This window comes from Passer montanus, unplaced genomic scaffold (assembly GCF_014805655.1).
Source record: "Passer montanus isolate IOZ18808 unplaced genomic scaffold, ASM1480565v1 scaffold15, whole genome shotgun sequence".
NCBI classification, from domain to species: Eukaryota; Metazoa; Chordata; class Aves; order Passeriformes; family Passeridae; genus Passer; species Passer montanus.
Window position 1 is genome coordinate 1194821 of NW_024362051.1, and position 20136 is coordinate 1214956.

General features: G+C 47.2%; 1 protein-coding gene across 1 annotated transcript in view; it reads right to left on the reverse strand.

The window, feature by feature from the left end:
* The window catches only part of WWC1 (WW and C2 domain containing 1), a 66800-nt gene extending 47079 nt beyond the window's left edge, over positions 1-19721 (reverse strand). Inside the window, exon 1 of the mRNA XM_039701640.1 lies at positions 19523-19721. Coding sequence (XP_039557574.1) covers positions 19523-19641 — 119 coding nt within the window. The 5' untranslated portion in view covers positions 19642-19721. The remainder of the gene's footprint in view (positions 1-19522) is intronic.
* Between the last annotated feature and the right edge of the window lie 415 nt (positions 19722-20136).

The following is a 20136-nucleotide window of genomic DNA, read 5'->3' on the forward strand; positions in this document are numbered from 1 at the left end:
AACTGTACAAAGCACTAAACATAGCTCAGTACTTCACACGTTGCAAGGGAGTCGATACAAATCAACAACTATTGAAGGCTGCTCACGCATCTGAGGACAGCAAGAGTGAGATTTGCATCACCAAGTGAGTTTGATTGATTTACTCTCACAAACATCAGTTTATTTTTAATGATCCATTATGAATATATTTTGCCAACAGATCAAATCTGTGTTAACATGGACGTTATAATGCCACTTGCTCTCTTCCATTCCCCTTTCCCATCTATCTTGGGTGGTTTAAAGCCCACTTAACAGTCCTTCTGGCAGCTCAGAAACGGCACAAGCCAGCTGAGGATTTGGTTTTTCAGTTATTCCCCAGTTCAAAACAGACAGCATTTCTTTCCACTAAGCAGAGACTCAGCATACATATCACTTTATCACTGCTGCTCACACTTCATGCTCCAGGTATGTGCCAGAGACACACCTTACATAGTCTCATTATTAATATTTAGCTACTCTTTTACTTTAGTTTATGACCAGGAGCACAGGAACCCCCTTCCTTCCAAAGGAACAATTTTCCTCTTTCCAGTATACCCTGGTGAAGGTGGCTAAACCCACAGACTGATGGTGTTTTTCTGCTGTCTCTGTACTCCCACACTTCCCACACCTATGCAGTAGCTGTGTACCTCAGTCAAGCTCCTGGCTTGTCTGACAGCAGAGACACCAGTATCACTACCACCATCCTAGCTGTTCCACACTACAAAATGAAGAACTGAACCCCAGCTAACAGGGTGCATTTCGTTCCAGCTTTACCAGCCAGATAACCCCAAAGAAAAAGGCCAGAGATGCCAGATTTGTCTTAAGTATCGTGGTGAACAAAAGCTGAAGACATGGCGTGAAGCTCAGAGCAATGAAGAAGCTGGCCAGCAAAGCCACCAGCTTTGACAGAAAAAGCGTGTTCACACCACCCTGAGCTTTGTTCAGAAGCAGGCTCTGCTGCAGCATATCCTCTGTAATCTCACTGGATACATGCCAGCCTACACTAACCCTGACAACTCTGCCACTCAACACGACCAAGTGCTGCTTCCACAGGAGCATCAGAGCTGGTGGCACTCATGTCACTCCTCAGCAAGCTGATTCAGCTATTCAACAGGGAAACAAGCCCTCATGTACTACAGCAACGGGACTTTCCCCATCAGCAGGGGCAAGTTCCACCTCCCTCCCTTGGGCTGGGGCCAACCATTCCACAGGACCTAAAAACAAATGTCCCAAGGTCATTAGTACACATCCAAATTCCTAGATCTTCTGAAAATGAAAAAAATCTGAACTTGTTAAGTGAGATAAGGTTTTATGCAAATGCTCTAAGGTATGTCTTTAGAAAGGAATTATCGAAGACATCAGTAAATGCCTGAATTCCTCCAACAAAAAACACACAAGGGTATGTTCCTATAGCCATGGAGAAAGACAGGTTTTATTCTAGCCTTGTCAAGAGGAAAAAAAAACCACTGCAAACCAATGAATTTTAAGTATCTGCTTCCAGGCACTGCAGCCTCAGCAACAGAAGCGCCACAGTCAAGCTGTAACAATACTTAGATTTCTTCTGGAATGCAGCATTTTTCATTTTACAGCACATATTCATAGTAGCAAGTGTTGATTACTTTTTTACACAGCAAGGGTTGCTTTATCTGTACAGTGTCACTTTCCTGGGACATGCTTCAGGATTAGAAGCACCCAAAAAGCACCTTAGAAAAGGATCAATTTCTAGGAGATGCAGTTATTTAACCTGAATTAGCATGTGACTGTACATGTGTTAGTGCAGGGGAGAGAGGAAGAATTGTGTTAGATCCACAGCACAAAGACATCCACAACTGAGCCACGCTGAGGGTTTGTTGCTCCTGTAAAAAGCGTCTCTCCCACCTCTCTCTACACAGCTTTTCCTTGCTCCTCTTCCCAAACCAGCAGCTCTGCACCCTCCAGGCCCTCCCAGGAACTGTTTCTGTTCAGGAGCAGACAGAGCACACGCAGACACTTCTGACCAGGGCATCCCCGGCTGGGTTAGGGGGACTCAGCAGTCTGCAGCCTGCCAGGGACACAAGTGTAGGAACAGAAGCAGCCCCGGGGAAAACCACAACCCCCCTTGCTGGTTGGGATGAGCTGTCTGGCTGCTCTCCCGATTTCTGAGCACCAGAACTCACAGATGAGCTTCACCTGCCATGGAATCATAATTAAACCTGGTCCTCTCAAGTGGCCCATCTTCTCCAGCTGCCCGAGCTCGCCTTGCTACTGCCTTCAGGCTCATTATTACTTATAAATGCATGGAGACAGTCAACTGCAGAAGCCGATCGCTTTGATTCACGCAGCCTGAGCCCACGGCAGCCCTGGGGACAGCCGGGCTGTGGGAAGGCATCTCCCGGCGCCGGGGCCGGAGCCGCAGCGCTCGCAGTCAGCCCGGCCGGGCGGGCGCTGTGCGCGGGCAATTCGCTCCCTCACTGCACCTTTCCATCTCGATAAGGATTTTCAAGGTCATGTTCGCTCCCCTGCTGCCGCTCCTCCCCGGCCCCAATGAAATCCCAAGCACGCAGCCCTGGGCCCCGGTGCGGCTCCCACCCTCGGCGTCTCCCGGACACCGGCACAACCTGTCGCATTCCTCCGGGCGGGCAGCCCAGCCTTGCCCTGCCGCGCTCCCGGCACAGCAACACCTCTGTGCCTGTGCTGCAGGGCCGGGAGAGCTCTGCACTGAGCCTCCGCGATTAACACTCCTCAATTAAACACTGCAAATAAAACCGGGTTCCAGTCTGGGCCAATGCCTCACCGAACTCGTCGCGCACACTGACGCGCTTGGCTGCACCATCAGCTGAGCCCGTCTTCAAGGGCACTGCGTGGGGACTGCCTTGGGGACAGCCCCTGTCCCCAAAGCAGCCAGCAAACCAGGCCAGCAGCAGCAGCCGCCAAGGGGAAAGGAAGAGCTGCTGCCAGCCCCGGGCTCAGGGACAGGCAGAGGTGGTGGCAGCGGGCCTGGGAAGCCTTTCTCCTCCGGGCACAGGCCATGCAGCCCCCTCTCTTGTGCCAGCAGTCATCGCTGCATGGATACAAGCAGCTTAAGGACTCGCATACACTCCCTACACCACACAGGGTTTTTAGGGGGCTACTGGAGAGTCATACATGCTGCCAGCTTACAAAGCCAGCTAATTATACAATCTGTTAAGCATGTATGAGCACACAACAGTGCTTTGAGTCATTAGAGGACGGGATTTATACTTCATTGCACGCATCTTGCTCTTTGTGAGTGCGTGCCTGGATACAGCCAAAACGAACACAAGTATCTGGAATGTCTGCAGCTCGCAGGCCAGCGCATCTGAATACAAAGCTGAGCCCTGCGAGGCTCAGACTGGCTGCTGTGACCCTCGGCTGCACATATCGCTTCCCCAAAGACGGATAAAATCCTTACTCCCTCTTTTATCACTCTGAGCATCTGGCAGCAGACCGCAGCACAATGTTGACGCTGTATTCTGAAGCTGTTAAGAGGGGTGTTGGGGAGGCCATGGCAGCAGTGCAGGTGATGGGCTGTGAGGACAAAGGGAGCCCACAGCGGGGCTGTCCCGGCTCATCCCCAGAAGGGCCAGGCGGATCGCGGTTCCTATGGCAGCAGCCATCCTCCAGGGCCGAGCCCACGCCAGATGGAGAGCCCTGTGCTAGGTGTTCACCAGACAGAGCGTGCTGCAGCACAGCAGAGATGTCTGTTCCCTTCAGCCATCACCTGTTCATTTACTGGGGCCTGGTTTGCTCCGCGGGCAGCAGCTCTCCCCAGAGCACCCCACGTCTGTGGCAGTTCATTTACCAGTGCCCGGTTTTGCTCCGCAGGGCAGCAGCTCTCCCCAGAGCACCCCACGTCTGTGGCTCAGACCAAGGCTCCCATCCAGGGGCTTTTAATGCAAAAACTTAGAGCAATAGCTATGTTTGTCATGGATTACATTATGTTTTTGGTAATTCTTGAATTTCTTCTGCTGAGGATTTCAATTCAGCTTCCCAAATCTCTAAATATCTGACATAACATGCTCTAACCACTCCAACTGGCTTCATCCACATGGCGTGGCTACATCCTGTGGACAGCCCTATCCTAAGCAATCACATACCTACAGCTTATGCTGTACTTCCAAAAGGATGTATTTGGCACTTGATTTTCCATCTTTAATTGCCTATTATTTAATGTGAACTCCAAAATAGGATTTTAAGCATTTGGTGCAGAATGCACAGAATATTATTTTGGAGCTTTGTAACAAGTCAAGCCAAACCACCTCCGTTTTCACATGTTTTTCTTCCCTGCAAGTTGAGGGAAGCAGCAGAAGGCACAAATCTGTAAGAGTTTCAGCTTTGTCTTGGAAAATACAAGTTGGTCAAATTAAGCTCTTAAAATCTAGTAGAGGCCACACAAAACTGGCACAGTAAAAAATCACATTTCTTTGTATTGTGCCATATCAAGTCCCAGCTCCTGTTCATCTGGAACAAGGTATTTTCTTTCTCTCAGTTTTCAGGGGATGTAGTCAGGAAAATAAGATGGTGAGCTACACCTATACTCTCCTCACAAAAATAAGCCCTTTTTGTAAAGCAGCCTAGCAAACAATTTGCAGGATCTCCAGGTGCTTAAAGGCACAAGACGTTTCACTCCTGAGATTTTCTTGTGAGGCCTGGAATACCCCAGGTCACTAGTTCCTTCCCCTGAATTTAGAAAGCAAGGTTCTGAAAAACAAGCTACCTCAAAGCCAGTCTTCTCTATGGATAATGCAAATTTTTTATAGATGATACTCAGAAAGATATTCCTGTCCAGCTTACCTCAGTTGTACTTTCTCTTCTTCCATTCAAATAAAAAAAGGAAAAAACTGGATTTTTTTTCCAGACAGTGTAAAGTAGTATTTCTTGCCAAGATCCCTCAGTAACACTTTTTCTCCATCACTATCAGGTTTTGTAGCCTTTATATATACCAAGGGATAAGAAGCAGCTGAATGAGTCAGTCTCCCTCATTCTAAAGCAGTATTTGTTGCAAGACACTTGAGGTAAAACTAAAGCAGCTGGGGAGGTGAAAGTGTTATCTGAACACCCACTCCTCTGTGGGTACAGAAAAGGAGGGATTCAGGAATACAGCCTGCACACACCATGTGTGCTGCTCTCCAGGCAAACCACACCAGACACTCTGTAAATCATCAGTTGCTTGATGTGGCCTCAGCTGAAGCTTGTTTATAACTCACTGAAGCTGCTCCAATACAACCATCACTGTTGCTCAAGGCAATTACCTAAAATATCTCAGCTATTCATTTTCATCCTTACGTCAAAGCTGTGTTTAATGGATCTGACACTGTGCCTTACAGTACTGTACACTTGCTATTAAGCAAGCCATCATGAGAGCTTACAGGTTTGAAATTTGCTGCTTAACTCACTACTACTTCACTATCAATACCTGAAGAAAATGCAACTCCCATGCCAGTATTTTTTCAGCAGTTTCACTGTTACCCTTTTTATTAATTTCTACCCAAATGCTGATCTACAGCACCAATGCAGAATTCACAACATGCATATTAACTTACTCCCACCAGCTCAGCTAAATAAATCACTATCCACAGTTCAGCTCACCTGCAAAGATCAAGATGAAATTCTCTGATGAACAAAGTACTCCTGCTGCCCTTGTCTAGTAACTTTAATCTACAGACTGATCCAGAGCCAACTTGCTATCAAGTTCCAAAATCAGTGATGAATCTGCAGAACTATTAAAAACACAGACCTTTGGGCAGAGGTGTTTGAACACTCCTGCTTTCCACTAATAATGTCCTTTGTTCAATGTCCTTCTAATAATTGCCAAATCAATGGCATAAACAGATACTTCTACTGTTCCAAAGCAGTGAAGACAATGGGTGGTGATACTGCAGAAACTGCAGTGATCAGGATGAATGAAAATACAACACTGAAATTCCAGCAGCACTTCAGAGAAAATACTGAGGTTTTTTTCCAGACTCCCAAGCAACCAAATGGTGAGCAAGGCCAATAAGCAGGTAAAATGGTGCCTCCAGTTCTGCATGCAGAAGGTACAGGGAGGACATGCAGGAAGCAGCACATACCTTTTCAGGTGTCACCTTGTCGCAGCAGATGGAATTACAGCCCACAGCGCAGCGCTGAGAAAGCATCAATCTGATATTTAAGCTGTCTGCTTTGAAAGACAAACTAAGTGACACAGCTGCCAGGCTGAACCCACACTCACCACCCGTGGTGCCAGGCAAGCTCAGCACAACTGCACTGACAGCAGCTCAGGAATGAGCTGTGACTTCCAGGAGAACCATGCTTGGCAGGAAGGTCACTCCCACCTCAACTTGTCACTGCTGCCAGATAGTCCTTGGGCCGTTCCAGCTTACTGCAGAAGCAGAAACTGTGCCCAAAAAGAGAGGGAGCAGTTTTCTGCATGCCAGCAATATCAGTGAGGAGCCAGATGGGCACCTGGGCTAAAGGAATGGGCACCTCCCACAGCAGGATGGCTCAGTGGCTCCTCAGCCTGCTCCAGCCCTGCCAGTGGGGCTTGTGCTCAGGCCCACAGCCAGAACCAACCCCTAGGACAAAGATTCTTACTTCTTCCACCAGCAAAATTGCAGTTGGTTACAATACTGTAAGCAATGGTTCACTGTACCCTTCTGAGATAGATCCAGAGGCAACCACTTATCATTACTATAACATGGGGGAAATCAAATTCACCTCCCATCCAGCCTCCACCTCTTATAGCACTCTTTTAAAACATGGAATTTGTTAATAACTTTACCCCTTCTAACTTTCTCATCAACACATAATAAAAAATACTGGCATTAAACCAGCTCATATGTCTGGTCACAGTAATCAGAAACACCATACCTCACACACCAGCTATTCCCCTGTGTGCATCTGAACTGCTAGATGGGTGAAGTGCCCACCCTATAAAGAAGTCACCAACTCAGGACTCAGCTAAAGGAGAACTGTGTTTGTTTAGCTCAATTTTGTGCCTCTTACAGAACTACACCAATTCATATTCTTCAAGGACTCAGTGCTGTATCTTCACACCCGTATGTGACCAGCCACCAGCTTAGACACACTGCCGCTCTGACATGGCAGATGATACAAATTCTCAGTGCTCATTGTAAAAGCAGCAGCTTTTCACAGTTACCTGGAAACATTATTTCAAATCAGCTGAAGCACAGCTTTGTACAGCAGAGCCCTGAGGCACGGGAGGGACAGTGCCTCTGCCACATGCCCCCTGATCACAGCACAAGACAGCAGCAGGGGATCCAGGCTCTTCTCTGATCACCAAGGAGCAGCGACTACCTGTGACTGAATGAGAAAAACAAGTAAACAGGACTAAAAGGGCAATTTGCTACACCTGTGCCAGCCAGAAAAATGCATTTATAGTCCTTAGTGAGTTGAGTGCAGTGCTGTCTTCTTGTTCAGCTCAATCAAAGCATCCCACAGGTGAGCTGTTACAGAACAGGAGCAGGAAAACTAAATCAGACAACACAACTTTCAAAGAGAGACTAACCTCAGTGGTGAAGAAAGAACACAAGAACTCTGCTGGCTTCTCCCATCCAGTATCAATGCACTTTATATTCTTCCAACACAAAACTATGCACAAAGGATAAAGAGCTCATAAACCTACAAAAATGAGCAATTCCCAAATAAGCTGAAAAAGGAGCAATTCCAAAATGAGCCATCAGGAACACCAGGAGAGCGCAGTAAGTTACACTTTGTGGTGGTCCAGATACAAGAACACACCACAGCTTTCCCAAAGGTTATACAGGGAATTTACCTAGATGGAACTGACCAGGCTTAGGTCCAGCTTTAGGAACGGAGAAGAGCTCTGGTTTGTTAGTGATTGCCCATAGCAGTATATAAACACCAGCAGCAACAGAAGCCCAGTGCCACGGGGCCACCACTGCTGCACGAGCAGAGCAGCTGGTGGCCATGGAGGGGACATGGGGCTGCCACTTCCAGCTGTGACAGGATCCCGAGGAAGGTGAGGGCAGGCACAGAGCACAGAATCGCAGGGCAAGTCCCAACCCCATCTTATCACAGCCGTTGGAGGCACAGGCTGAGCTCTGTTTTCTCGGCAGGATGCCTGGCAGTTGCTGTCCCATTTCAGAGTACCATTCAGTGTGATGACTGACAGAAGATAAAGCAGCATCACCACACCCTGCCCAGGAACGCAGCACTGTCACCAGCACTCTCTGCCTGCATGCAACAGCAGCAGCTGCAGGAAACAGTTACTCCATAGCAGCATTCTTCCCTGTTCGTGATGTTAGAAAGGATGTACTCCATCTACAATACTTAAAGACTTTTGAAAACCTAAAGCATTGACAATAGTGCATTCATATCCATCTCCAAGTGAAGAATTGAGGCTACACTCTTTAAAGGCAATTCACTTCTACTTGCACAAAGCTACTTTTTTAAGACAGAAGCACTCCAAGCTGTTACTAGTTCAACTCTTTGCTTACCTGTGGGATATGAAAGTTTAGATAAAGGTATTGGACATTAAAACCAGTTGAGAAAAACATCCTAACAAGTTCCTAAGCCTATTTGCTTTTCTTAGCATGACAGGCTTTACAATATTTCTTGCAATTCTCTGCTTCATGCTTTGTTCAAAACTCCCTGATTATACTAATAAAATAATGCCCAAAGCACACAAAAAATCTTTTAATAGAGTCAAAATTAAAGTATCGGATCTATTACACCACCCAGCCTTTCCCCTCCACTGGAGCAGCATTAGAGCCTTTGGACATCTCATTTCAACAAGAAGGTTATTTAGCTCTTGAGTTTGGAGTAAAGTATTTAATCACCAAAGGATTTGCAAATTACACATGAATATGCATGTAGCACTTCTCACCATGACATAAATCCTATTGTATATTTATGAATGGATTGCTTTGCCTCCAGCTTCTACATGTATATAAACACAGGTTTTAATCTTCAATTCCTTCCTCCCTCCCTTCTTTTTAAGAAGTTGCTTAAACAAATTTGCATTTTTGGAATCTATTACCTACAGCATATTTCTTGCCTTTTTTTTTAAACTCCACAAACCTTCTTCTCCCATCAGGCAAAGTGCTTACTTATGAAAGGCTTTAAAGACCCTGTAAACATGGGAAATAAGCAGCAGTGTTATATGGCTTGGCAGAGAAAAAGTTGAAGCAACAATCACTGGAAAAAGGAGTGCACCAGAGCTGGGAACACAGAAGTATAAAATGACAGGTCAACAGCCTGCCTTTGACTGCAAAGCCACTAGCTAGGGGAGACTAAACCCTCCATAAATATTGAGAATGCAACATAAATAATAAAACTGTTGTTGTGAAATCCCTAATTCATACTGACATAACCTCATTATTCCCTACACCTCTGAACAGGCATCTAGGCTGGCCACAAAGCAGCTGGACCAAAGCAGGATTCCAGCCTGTCTTCAAAAACGACAGTAAGAGGCAGTACTGTCATTCAGAGTTGTTGCCACACAACTGCCCTACTACTCCAGACAAGTAATTCAAACAATAAAGCCTTTAAAGGGCGCTGTTAAAATTATTAAACTTTGGTTATTTCACTGCAAATCTGCTCAGTATTAAATCTGACTGCAAAGGAACACTTACCAACATGCCACACTCCATCAGAAGTGCCACAAGCAGATTTCCAAGCAGAAGGTTTACAGGTGTGAATACCCCTTGGGCTGTTCTCATTCTTGTTTCTAACACAGCAAAACCCCAACATCCAGAAGCTAATTGCACCAAATGCCACTTTCTCTGAAGGACCTGGTGCCACCTGGCTCTGGTCAGAAAACCAGAGCAGCCCACCGTGCTGCCTGGGGCTGTGGCAGTAGCCAGAGACACCATGGGATGGGGTCTGACACAAGAACAAATCCTCCCAGCCCAAACAGGCAGGTCTGAACCTGGCTGTGAACTGCAGCATGCTCAGCTACAGTCAAGTGTCCTCCACCCATCCAGGGATCTTTTCCTGACAGGAAGAAGAACCACCACAGCACCTGAGCCAAACCCCAGTGACTGCACTGGAAGGGACCCCCAGCCCAGTCAAGCGACTGAAGGTGCAACACAACCTGTCAGAGGTACCACCCAAAACTGCAGGAGCCTGCATGTGGGAAGCAGATGGAAAAGAAACCAGGAAACACTCTGGGGTGTAGCTACAGACTACTGGACAAATAAAGATGAGAAAATTCAACACAGAACATTTGCTTTAGGGATAAGAGTGGCATTTACAAAAGATGTGTGAAAACAAGCTTGAGTGGAAGTGACCAGTTCAGTTGCAAATTTGTCTTTGCAAACTAAGATTTTTATCCATGCAACCCTTTTGCAAATGACCATACCAGGCTCCTGCCATGCACCTCTCCCTTCCATCCACACAATCTTCTCCTGAAAAGAAATCTTGAAAAGGAAGTGAGGAGTACTGGACAAGGAATACAAGAGAAGCAAATGAGATGTGCTTTAAGAAAGTATTCACATAACAGGTTATGCTTTCATTAGCATCAGGCACATGATGGCAGATACATTCTAAACTGAATTATTAGTAAGCCAGTTGTATGAGAAACTCACTATGGCTGCCACACAGCAGTCAATGAATAATTAACAGATAGTTTACAATATACCTACCTCTACTCAGAATTATAGACTAACTCAGCTGAGTTTTCACATCCAAATTTAAACAGCTAAACACAGACAAGTTAAGAAGTCTAAGATATCTTACAAAACTTCAGAAAACCGTGGGACATGGCAGAAGCCATGACATTTCCCTTCCCTCCACATACAAATTAAAATAAGACAGAATAACACTTACTGATCTCTGCCGGACAAATCTGTCCATGTCTAGAATACTGGAAAACTTTTTGAGAACTGTTAAATGGCCTAAAGCCGTCTAGATAGGTGGAATTCAACAGTCCCATCAAGGAAATAACTTGTATTAGCTCTGATGATTAGACCTTGCGGCGTGACATAAGAAAAGACAAATACCAAACCTGGCTTACTGCCTTGCTGGCTGACAAGCTGTTTAGGTTAACTGGATGTGGAGATGGCTTTAAGGAATTTCAGAAAAGTCTCAACAAGTGGGTCAACTGACAGCTGAAGTGGAGAGAGACCAGATGTTGAGAAATGTTGAATAATATACTGAATGGGAGAGTTTAACCGCCTTATTCTCTGCAGGGTTAACACACCACTAATCAAACACACCTGAGCATCACCACATCCATGCCCCAACAAAACAGCCTGTTCAAAGTAAGGATTCAAGCTGAACAATGCCAAAAACTCTACAATACCAAATGTTATTCATGCTAAGAATATTTATTAAAAAAATTATGAAAAGCTCACCTGGAATTAGATACAGTACAGGTCACCAGAATTTACATAAGTCTTACTATTTTTTTCTAAAAACACCCAGCACCACCCAAGACCGGCCATCAGCCTGAGATACCTCACAGGAAACAAGCTGGATAATTCAGAGAGCTGCATCACACATGACATCCAAATCCTTTCCATTATCATCCCCACCTAAATCCCTTTTGAGGTAATTTGCATAAGCAGCTCAAATATATACTCAATGTTTCAAACAGTCCAACAATGGAACCAGTGTCCAGGATGAGAATGGCAGGAGATGATTCCTCCTCTTCACTCAGGTGCTGTGATGTGACAGGTTTCTGCTGCCAAGCCATGGTGCCAGCCTGCCTGAGCCCCTCGAGGATGCCCCACAGGATTTAGGCACCTGATGGCCCAGGGGGGCCAAGGGGACAGCCTTTGCAGCTGTGTCACCAGCATGTCTTCTAGTGGCTGCAGAGGCTTAACTGGCTCATGGCATCCAAAGTTATCCTTAGCACAAGCAAAATTAACCACTAAATTATCCACAGTACGGTTTCACACAGCACTTCTGGGGCTACCTACATTTTCCTGTGCTGCTTGAAGGGTCCAGAAGGTTATTTTACCCAGCGTTGCTCCTCTGCAGGCCATCCTCCTTGTGGGGCAGGGTTGTGAAGGATGAAATAGCAGAGAGCCCTCTCCTAGGCAGGGGACTGCTCTTGTTCTGAGTAGTGCATGGCTATTAAGGCAGTTGAAAGTCACATATGAGAAATCTGCAGGGTCATTTAAGCAATAGTTTCACTTACACTTCAGTTCAAAGTAGCTGTGTGACCACCTTACATCTCAACTCTGCACAGAGCAGATATGAATGACTGCCTCTTGAAAGCAATACTGTTTATTGCGTGCTTTAAATCAATAAAGCTTCCCTCCACAGAGTACATTCTTCTAAAATAGTAATTAGGCATTTGAGGAGAACCAAGCAGTTTCACTAAACAATACCATTAGTCCTGAAACGTCAGTTTGACATCTCAGCCAGAAAGCACTTTGTCAGAACTAATTAATCCCTACAGCACCTCCATGAGATTGAGAAAGCAATTCATCTGTTTTTTAAATGTGTTGGGTACTTATGCTGCAGAACATCGTGGCTGGGGTGGAAGCCGTAAGTATCAGCACAAACTGAGAACAAACCAAGCCAGGAGAACCCATCCAAGAGCGTGAAAAAACCGGAGAACACTGACAGCTGTAGGATTTGGCTTCTTTGCATCTTCCTGTTACACACCAAACCTCCTGTGACTATCTGGAGAGTCTTCCAGATGCCACTTCACTGAATGAGTGGCAGTGAAAAGCAGTTATTTTTCTGCAGGGAGCAGTTTTGCCCACTGTTTGTTCAGCCAATTATCTATGCGTGTAGCTTTAAAGGAGGAGGGAACAGTAACCTTAGGCTCTGTGAACAAGAACTGAGCTTAAACTGCTCAAATAAAGCCAAGTCCTCATTACCACAAGCTAAGCACGTAACCTTACTAAACAGGTCTCACAAGTGGCAAGCAGCCAACAAGAAAAGTATTTCTCTCCGAGGAAGTGGTCAATCTGCATAGCTCTCCTACAGGTGCATGCAGTAGCACTAGTCTACACAGCTCCACCTGACTCTGCCAAGCTGCTGCCACCCCTCTTTATTGATTAATTACTCCAGCTAACACTTGCCCTGCTGGTGCAGCACTCAAGACCATCAGGTTCAGCCAGCCCTGGCACAGGGAGACCAGCAGGGCTTTCCCAAGCCAGCTGTGTGGTCTCTCCCTCTCTCTGACAAAGGCTTGAAGGTGTCCCACAGGACACAAGTGACGCCAAGCCCAGCCCAGGACATTTCCCTGCTGTCAGAGGTGAGCTCAGCAGTGTCCCTGAGGCACGCAGGGACGCGCTGTGAGGAGGTGACACTGCTCAGAGTGCTGAGCACAGAGCAAGGACAGCCTTGGCAGCCTGAGCTACCTCCAGGAGCACACAGCAGCAATCGTTTCCTAATAGATTCCTCCAGCAACTGAGATTAGAGCCAGGCCCAAAAGTGGAGTGGTGGGTCACTGACAGGACACCCCTGAGCTGCCTAGCAAACATCACTTCTTTGCATACAAGTGATTTCATTAAACTCCTTTGGACAAATCTTCCCATGTCTTCCAATAAATTTTCTGGCACATAAAATTTTTCTAGACAAATTTTAATCAGATTCAGACATGGAAAATTTTGCTGCAAACTCATCTTCCCATAACTGTGCTAGCTATGAAGCTGCCCTGTGAAGAACATCTTCAGGAGATGCTCTGCCTCACTGCTGGTTTCACATGGGCTCCAGCAAGCAAAAATCCATTATTCCTGTAAAACTCAATCAGAAATCGTGTGGCAGAGCTAAGCACCTGGGAACACCTCCTCAGCTGGGCTGGCAGAGAGCCTGACCAGGTCAAGTGCCTGGGGACAGTTTCACAAGTGCACCCTCAGCAGCATTCCCGGGTTGCCACCAGAGCCAGCCCCACTCCCACTCCTGCAAGCCTCCCAGCTCGGCACAAGCCTACACAACCCGGATCAACTGCTTCTGTAAATGAACCCAGACAGCAAAATGACATTTTTCAGCCAGACCAGCTTCCAGACCTCACTCCCTGCACTGATAAAGAATTTCACTCTGGCAGAAGCAGCAGCTTAAGGTGCCCCAAAAAACAACAGCACCAAGCAGCTGCCCCAGATGCCCAACACTGCAGCCACCTCTCCTGTCATACCCACATCTGGAATTTACTAGCCAATTTCCTGTCACTCCACTGGATGGAGATCAAGATAACTATGCTGATATGAAAATACATGACCTACATAGGGATGGAATTGTTGATTCTGTTGCCAAATAAGTTTCCAGTCAGTGGCAACTTCTAACTTCACACGCTGTCAGTTTTTGAGGCAAAATTAAAGGAGTGAACTTGTGAGCAAGATGACCTTGCCAGAGCAGAAGATGAAGCTCAGCCTACATATTTCTAAACAATGTGATATATGGAGATTTCTTCAAAAGCATTTCTGATCCTTTAAGACTCAGATTTCCCCAAGATTCATTAAAAAGCTGCTGAGCTGAACAAAACCTCACATTTCTTTTTTTTTTTTCATGTTCCATAGGGAAGCAAGATAAAATAATGAATTTTGTCATTCTGAAGTCACTGCCAACATCCTCCATCTCTACACACGTGTGCATACCACACCTTTAGCAGTGATGCCCTTGTTAAAAGCATCACACCTGTTGTTTGCAGTTCCCTCCCCAGTGTGAGGTGAGCTTACACAACTGAGGATGCACACTAGCTCTGAAGACAGTGCCTGCAGTCTTCAAAACATCCAGGCTTGTCTGGGGAGTCCAGGGGGGAAAGAAAATCAACCCAACCCTCCCCCCAGAATAATAAAGTCTGATCTTTTATAACTGAAGCAGTGTGATGGATTTCAGCTCCAACCCATTTTTCCAATCTACGGGTGCATTCTGAGCTCACTCATCTTGGCAGGCACTCGATATTAATAAATTAATTTCAAGTGTCACAATAATCTTACTTCTAACCTCATCTGCTTATCCTTATGTATTAGCACCTACATAAACCAATCATTATGGCAAAAAGTGAGAACAGCACAAATCCTACACATTAGGACACCTGTTCCAAGAGGTGGCATTTGGATGACTTTGAAGACTGCATTTTTGTCACTCCCTTCTGCATTTGTGGAAAATGGTCATCAGCAGTTTCTATGGGCACACACTAAGCTGCCTGTTCCTTACAAAGCTGTCAGCTATTTTGGGGAATGCAAACAGGAGAAAGCAGCAGATTCACATATATATGACAGGGTGCTTAGCTAGATATCAGCAAACAAAGGCAGCAACAGGCATCAAACTAGCAGCCTTTAGCTGCATGACCTATGCTGTTGGCACTGATGAAAGAGCATTTCTCTCCCCTGGTTTTTCTATTTTGGACAATTTTTCTCTCATCTCCTTATGCTTACTGATTTTCATCTACAGAAGAGCACAAAGCCTTTTGTTCCTCCTGCTTTCATTGCCCTCCCTTCTTCCAGCCCTTTTATTTTGAAGGATTCTCACACTTAAGTTACCTATAGCAGCTTTATTCCAGTCATTAAAGTTATTCTACATTTAAGTAATCCAAGGAGTAGACAGTTACATACGAATTTTCAGCACCACACTCACATTTCTAAATCTTTAATAAAGGCAGTTTGTAGACCAAGTGTGCAGAGCAGACTGGGGATGAAAAGCTTAAAGATCAGAATAATGCAGAGGAGACAATACTCTGCAGTGCTTCTCATAAAGCCTAGAAGGGCATGGCTAGATGATGGTGCTCTCCATATTACATGCCTGGCTTTTCTCCACTAAAACCCTCCAGCTCAGCAAATCTGAATCTTCCTGACTACATAGGTGGCCCTAACCCCAACTATTTTAAATACTCAAGATTGTACACATGATACTGCATGCACTAGCCCTCAACCTTGGCAAATCTCTCCACCAAAGCTCCGTTTTGGAGTTTCATACTGGAAAAACCTCCACGTGGAGAAGGAAGGGAATTTAGAGAGCAAATGCAGAATCTGGGCTTTTACTTAATGAACATCTCCCAACCCTTTAGAGCAACAAGAGCCTTCAAAAAATGAAAAGCCATCAACTAAGGTACTGCTTCCTCCCAAAACTGAAAACATCTGATGCTGTTTAGTAATTTCACCAAACTTAAGCTACAATTGCTTTTATTTCAATAGCTTTCATTCTTAACAGAAGTCCAGAGATAGAAGTGAAATGGGAAGTTCAGACAGCTCCATCTAAAATAACTCAGAAAAACCTGCTTACACCACCAGACCAGTAGGACAGTACAACACAAATATTCAAGAGTGGGATGGATTATCAGGCATGGCCAAATTTTCAGTGCATCCTGAAGCTTCTGTGTTGAAAGGCAACGAGAAGTTTAAAAATTTATCCTCTTACAATACAGTCTGAAGGAGGGTGTAAAGAGTCCAAGGACAGCACAGCACTGGAACAGAGACTCCCATTTCTAATCCTCACTTCTGATGAAAGCTGAAATGTCACTCAGGGCACTCTGTTGTTCAAGTGCTGCTCATGCTGATGCTTAAGAACATGGTGCTGAAGTTTTTAGTTTTTTTGCCCACCAGCACAGCAGCTTCCAGAGCAGATGCACCCTCTGTGTTAAGAAAGCAACTGAGACAGCTCTCTGGCATGGTTTGTACTGGTGCACACCTGAAGGGTCATGCTTAGTTTTAAAACCAAGAATGACAAATTTTCTCCCTGAGCTCAATAAGCTTTGATCTCCTGTCACACTGTATTCAACTCCTGAATAATCTCATTTCCAACAGATCTACCAAAAAAGGCAGCTGTGTGAGCTTCCTCTTACAAAAGGGAAAACACAGCAGGATTTTGATTTTCCCCCCACCTGTTCAGAAGAATTGCCTTAGAGCTTTTTAACCTGAAATTCCTGTAATGCAAAGTACCTTGATTCTTTGCTGTTACACCACACCACAGGGACAGAAACAGTTAAATCACAAAATTCTTCAGATTATTTAATCTTAGATGATTTCCCAAAATGTACCAACATCCACAGGTTTCTCAGGACTACCCTGAGTGTTAAAAGGTACAAGGTAAAAGTGCTCTGACATGCAGCTGCTTCGACCAAGGCTGCAGGCACCTGAGCATCACTCGGGTCACCTCTACAGGACAGTGAGATGCCACCAGGTGCCAGGGATCTCCTCCTAGCAAAGTCTAACAGCCCCTCTCACCAACAGACCATCAGCAGAACTGGAGCCACGCGTTAAACAAGAAAGTATCAGCCCAGCTTCTGCTTTCACAGCCCAGGTCCAGCTGAGGTCCCACCTTTCACCCCCTGCCTCCCCATCCCTGCTGCAGACCCCGTGTGCCACAGCCCGGTTTGCTTCCCTGGCAGCCTGTCAAACCAACCTCAGCAGGACTGCAAACCTGCTGTCACAAAACAACGGGGTGGCCCATGCCCTGAAGCTAGATGGTATCCCTGCTCATGTTTATTTCCACTAAATTAAGCTAGAATGAAAGATTTAGGGAAGGTTTAAAAACCTTGTTCTATCTTTCACTACCAGTTGCTACTCTGATCAGGTTTACAAAGGTCCTCACTGACACTGGGTTCAGAGCGTGCCCTAAAACACACACCTTCCTCCACATTCCTCAAACTTGCATTTTTACAGCCATGTTACCCACTATCTGTTGCTTTTTGCTGGGTTACAGACAGAATGTGTAAGCACAGCACACAGAGCACTGTAGCAAATTCACAAACCCACATTTCAGTTGCAGCAATTTTAAATATGACTTGTAAAAGGCAAACCTTTCAATCATTTAAAATTTAAAACACAGTGATAAAGTTCAATGCTCAGTGTGTAAATCCAAGTTCACTCCCCTGCAGGGAACAGGCATCTTATGACCTGAGCTGATGAGAAATCCCCCATCAACTGAGTTTCAGGCAGTGGTAATTACTTGGCAGAGAAACTTCTCTCCTGTATGGCAGAGGGCAATTTCAGCTCATACAAGCTCACGGTCCACCAGATGATGGGTAAGTACTGTGTCACACAGTTCTTCTACTATGGACCAGCAGACTCCTCAAAACCTTTGGATTTTCAGGGGCAGTCTCCCTGGTAGCACTACTGGAAGATGACTCAGACACAAAGCTCGTCAGGGCCACGTGTATCCAGGTGTATTTCTATGTGCACAACAAGTGTCATGTGATAAGAGTTATCAGAATGTGTTTGATTATTCTCCTCCAGCAGCGGTGAGCAGGTAATGATTCTGTGACAGCTCAGTACACATGGCTGAATAAGGCACCCATTTAGTCATTTCTGTCATTCTTGAATCACTAGCCAAGGACACACAGGAATTTTTATAAGCCTGCATTAGGCCTATTAGAGTTCTCACCTGTTTTCATAATAAAGGAACAAAATAAGGATGCCAGGAAAGCATTTCTAATTTAAGCGTCCATCGATTTTTATGAAGGTTAAAGAAACACCTTGGAACAACACTGTTACTGGCCCTTCTCAACCACATTCCTAAAACTGAACCCCAAGACGAGTTCCAAAGCCCTGGCTGGCAGCAGGTTACATTTGTGTACAGTACACACAAGGATTATTCCTGGAATGCAGAACACTCCTTGAAATCTTGTAAAACTGGACAATCATTCACAGTCCATGTGTAACAAAAAACCCATCTAAGTAAACGGAGCGAAGGCAAAGTCCTGACATCCCATCAACAATGGAAGCCCCTTGAATTGATCGCTGGAGCAAGGGGAAGAAAGGAACACAGATTCAGAAATCCTTCTGCCCCACAACAAGGAAAACACTCACTGTCAGACGGGGAAGTGTGTGAAATTTATCACCAACAAACCGCATAGTTCAGATTGCTGGAATTTCCAACTAGGAAATTCGCTAGGATGGATTTTTGACTTCCCGTTTCTGGGAACTTCAGCTAACAAAACATTAAACGAGAAAGTTAAAAACTTGTGAATTTCAGTCGTGATCCTTGAAGTTGAGCTTCCTGCACATCCAAGCTCCCGTGCTCTGGCTCACCATGACTGCCTCAAGCATGGAACTACAACATGCTAGGACATAGTGTTGCTTGGAAATCACCCCGCTAATAAGCAGCAGCACCCTGTTTTCTGTTTATTTCACTTTTTTAAGTAGCGCTGCAGGAAAAGAACTACTCAGAGCAAGCAGGAGCAAGGGGATACCGCAGGGAAGAGGGGTGATCAGACACACCCTGAAGTCCGTGACCTCCGCGGTGGCCAAGCTCGGTAAGGCCACGCAGCTGCTCGCAGAGGTGGGCCACGCTGCAGGACAGGGCCCGGCGACACCTCCGCGAGCCCACCTTGTCCCTGCCCACCGCACCGAGCCCCCGCTGCTCCCCCGGCGCAAGGGCCGCATGGCCGCGCCGCCCGCGGCTCCGCAGCACGGCCGGGCCGGCCGCGGAGCGACCCGAGCGGCGGCAACACAACTCGCGGAGCCCCCTCCATCGCTGCCCTCCCATGCAGCGGGCAGCCGCCACGGCCGGGCCAGGCCCGCAGGTAACGCCACCACCGTGCCGCCCTGCCTCCCGCGCCGCGGAGCCCGAGCGGAGCCGGGGCACGGCAGCGGGGACCGGCCGGGCTCTGCGCGCACCCCGCGGGGCCCCGCCCGCCGCCGCCCACCTGTCGCGGGGGTCGACCCAGCTGGTGGTGCGGCTGCCGTGGTCGATGTAATACACCTTCCCGTCGTAGTCCCGCGCCTCCTCCCAGCCCTCGGGCAGCGGCAGCTCCTTCCGCGGCATGGTCCGCACCGCCGGCCGCGCCGCCCCATGCACCGCCGCGCTGCGCTCCGGGGGCCGCGCCGGGGCTCCCCTCCCGCGTGGCGGCGGGGCCCGGGACGGTGCCAGCCTTGGGGCTCGGGGGCCCCGCGGGGCCGGAGCACCGGGCCAGGGCCGGGGACAGCCGCCAGAAGCGCTGAGGCGCGGGTGGCAGGGAGCGGGCCGGGGCTGCTCGGTGCCCTGGAGGATTCGGCCGTGGGGTGCCGGTGCTGGCATCGCACGGACGAGCGCAGCAGCTCGGGCGCCCCTGGGTGGCCACGGGTGGCCCGGCTCAGCCGCGGTGGGCTCCCCGCACCTGGGGAGCCAGCGGAGCAGCCCCCGGGGGTGACTTTATGTGGGCTCCAGAGGGAAAGCTCGTGGCAGCTGGAGCCTGGATACCTTCGGACCACGGGGAAGCCGGGTTGTGGAAGTAGTTCGGGTGGCCCAGACAGCCCCCGGTGCAGCCACACGCCGCAGGGA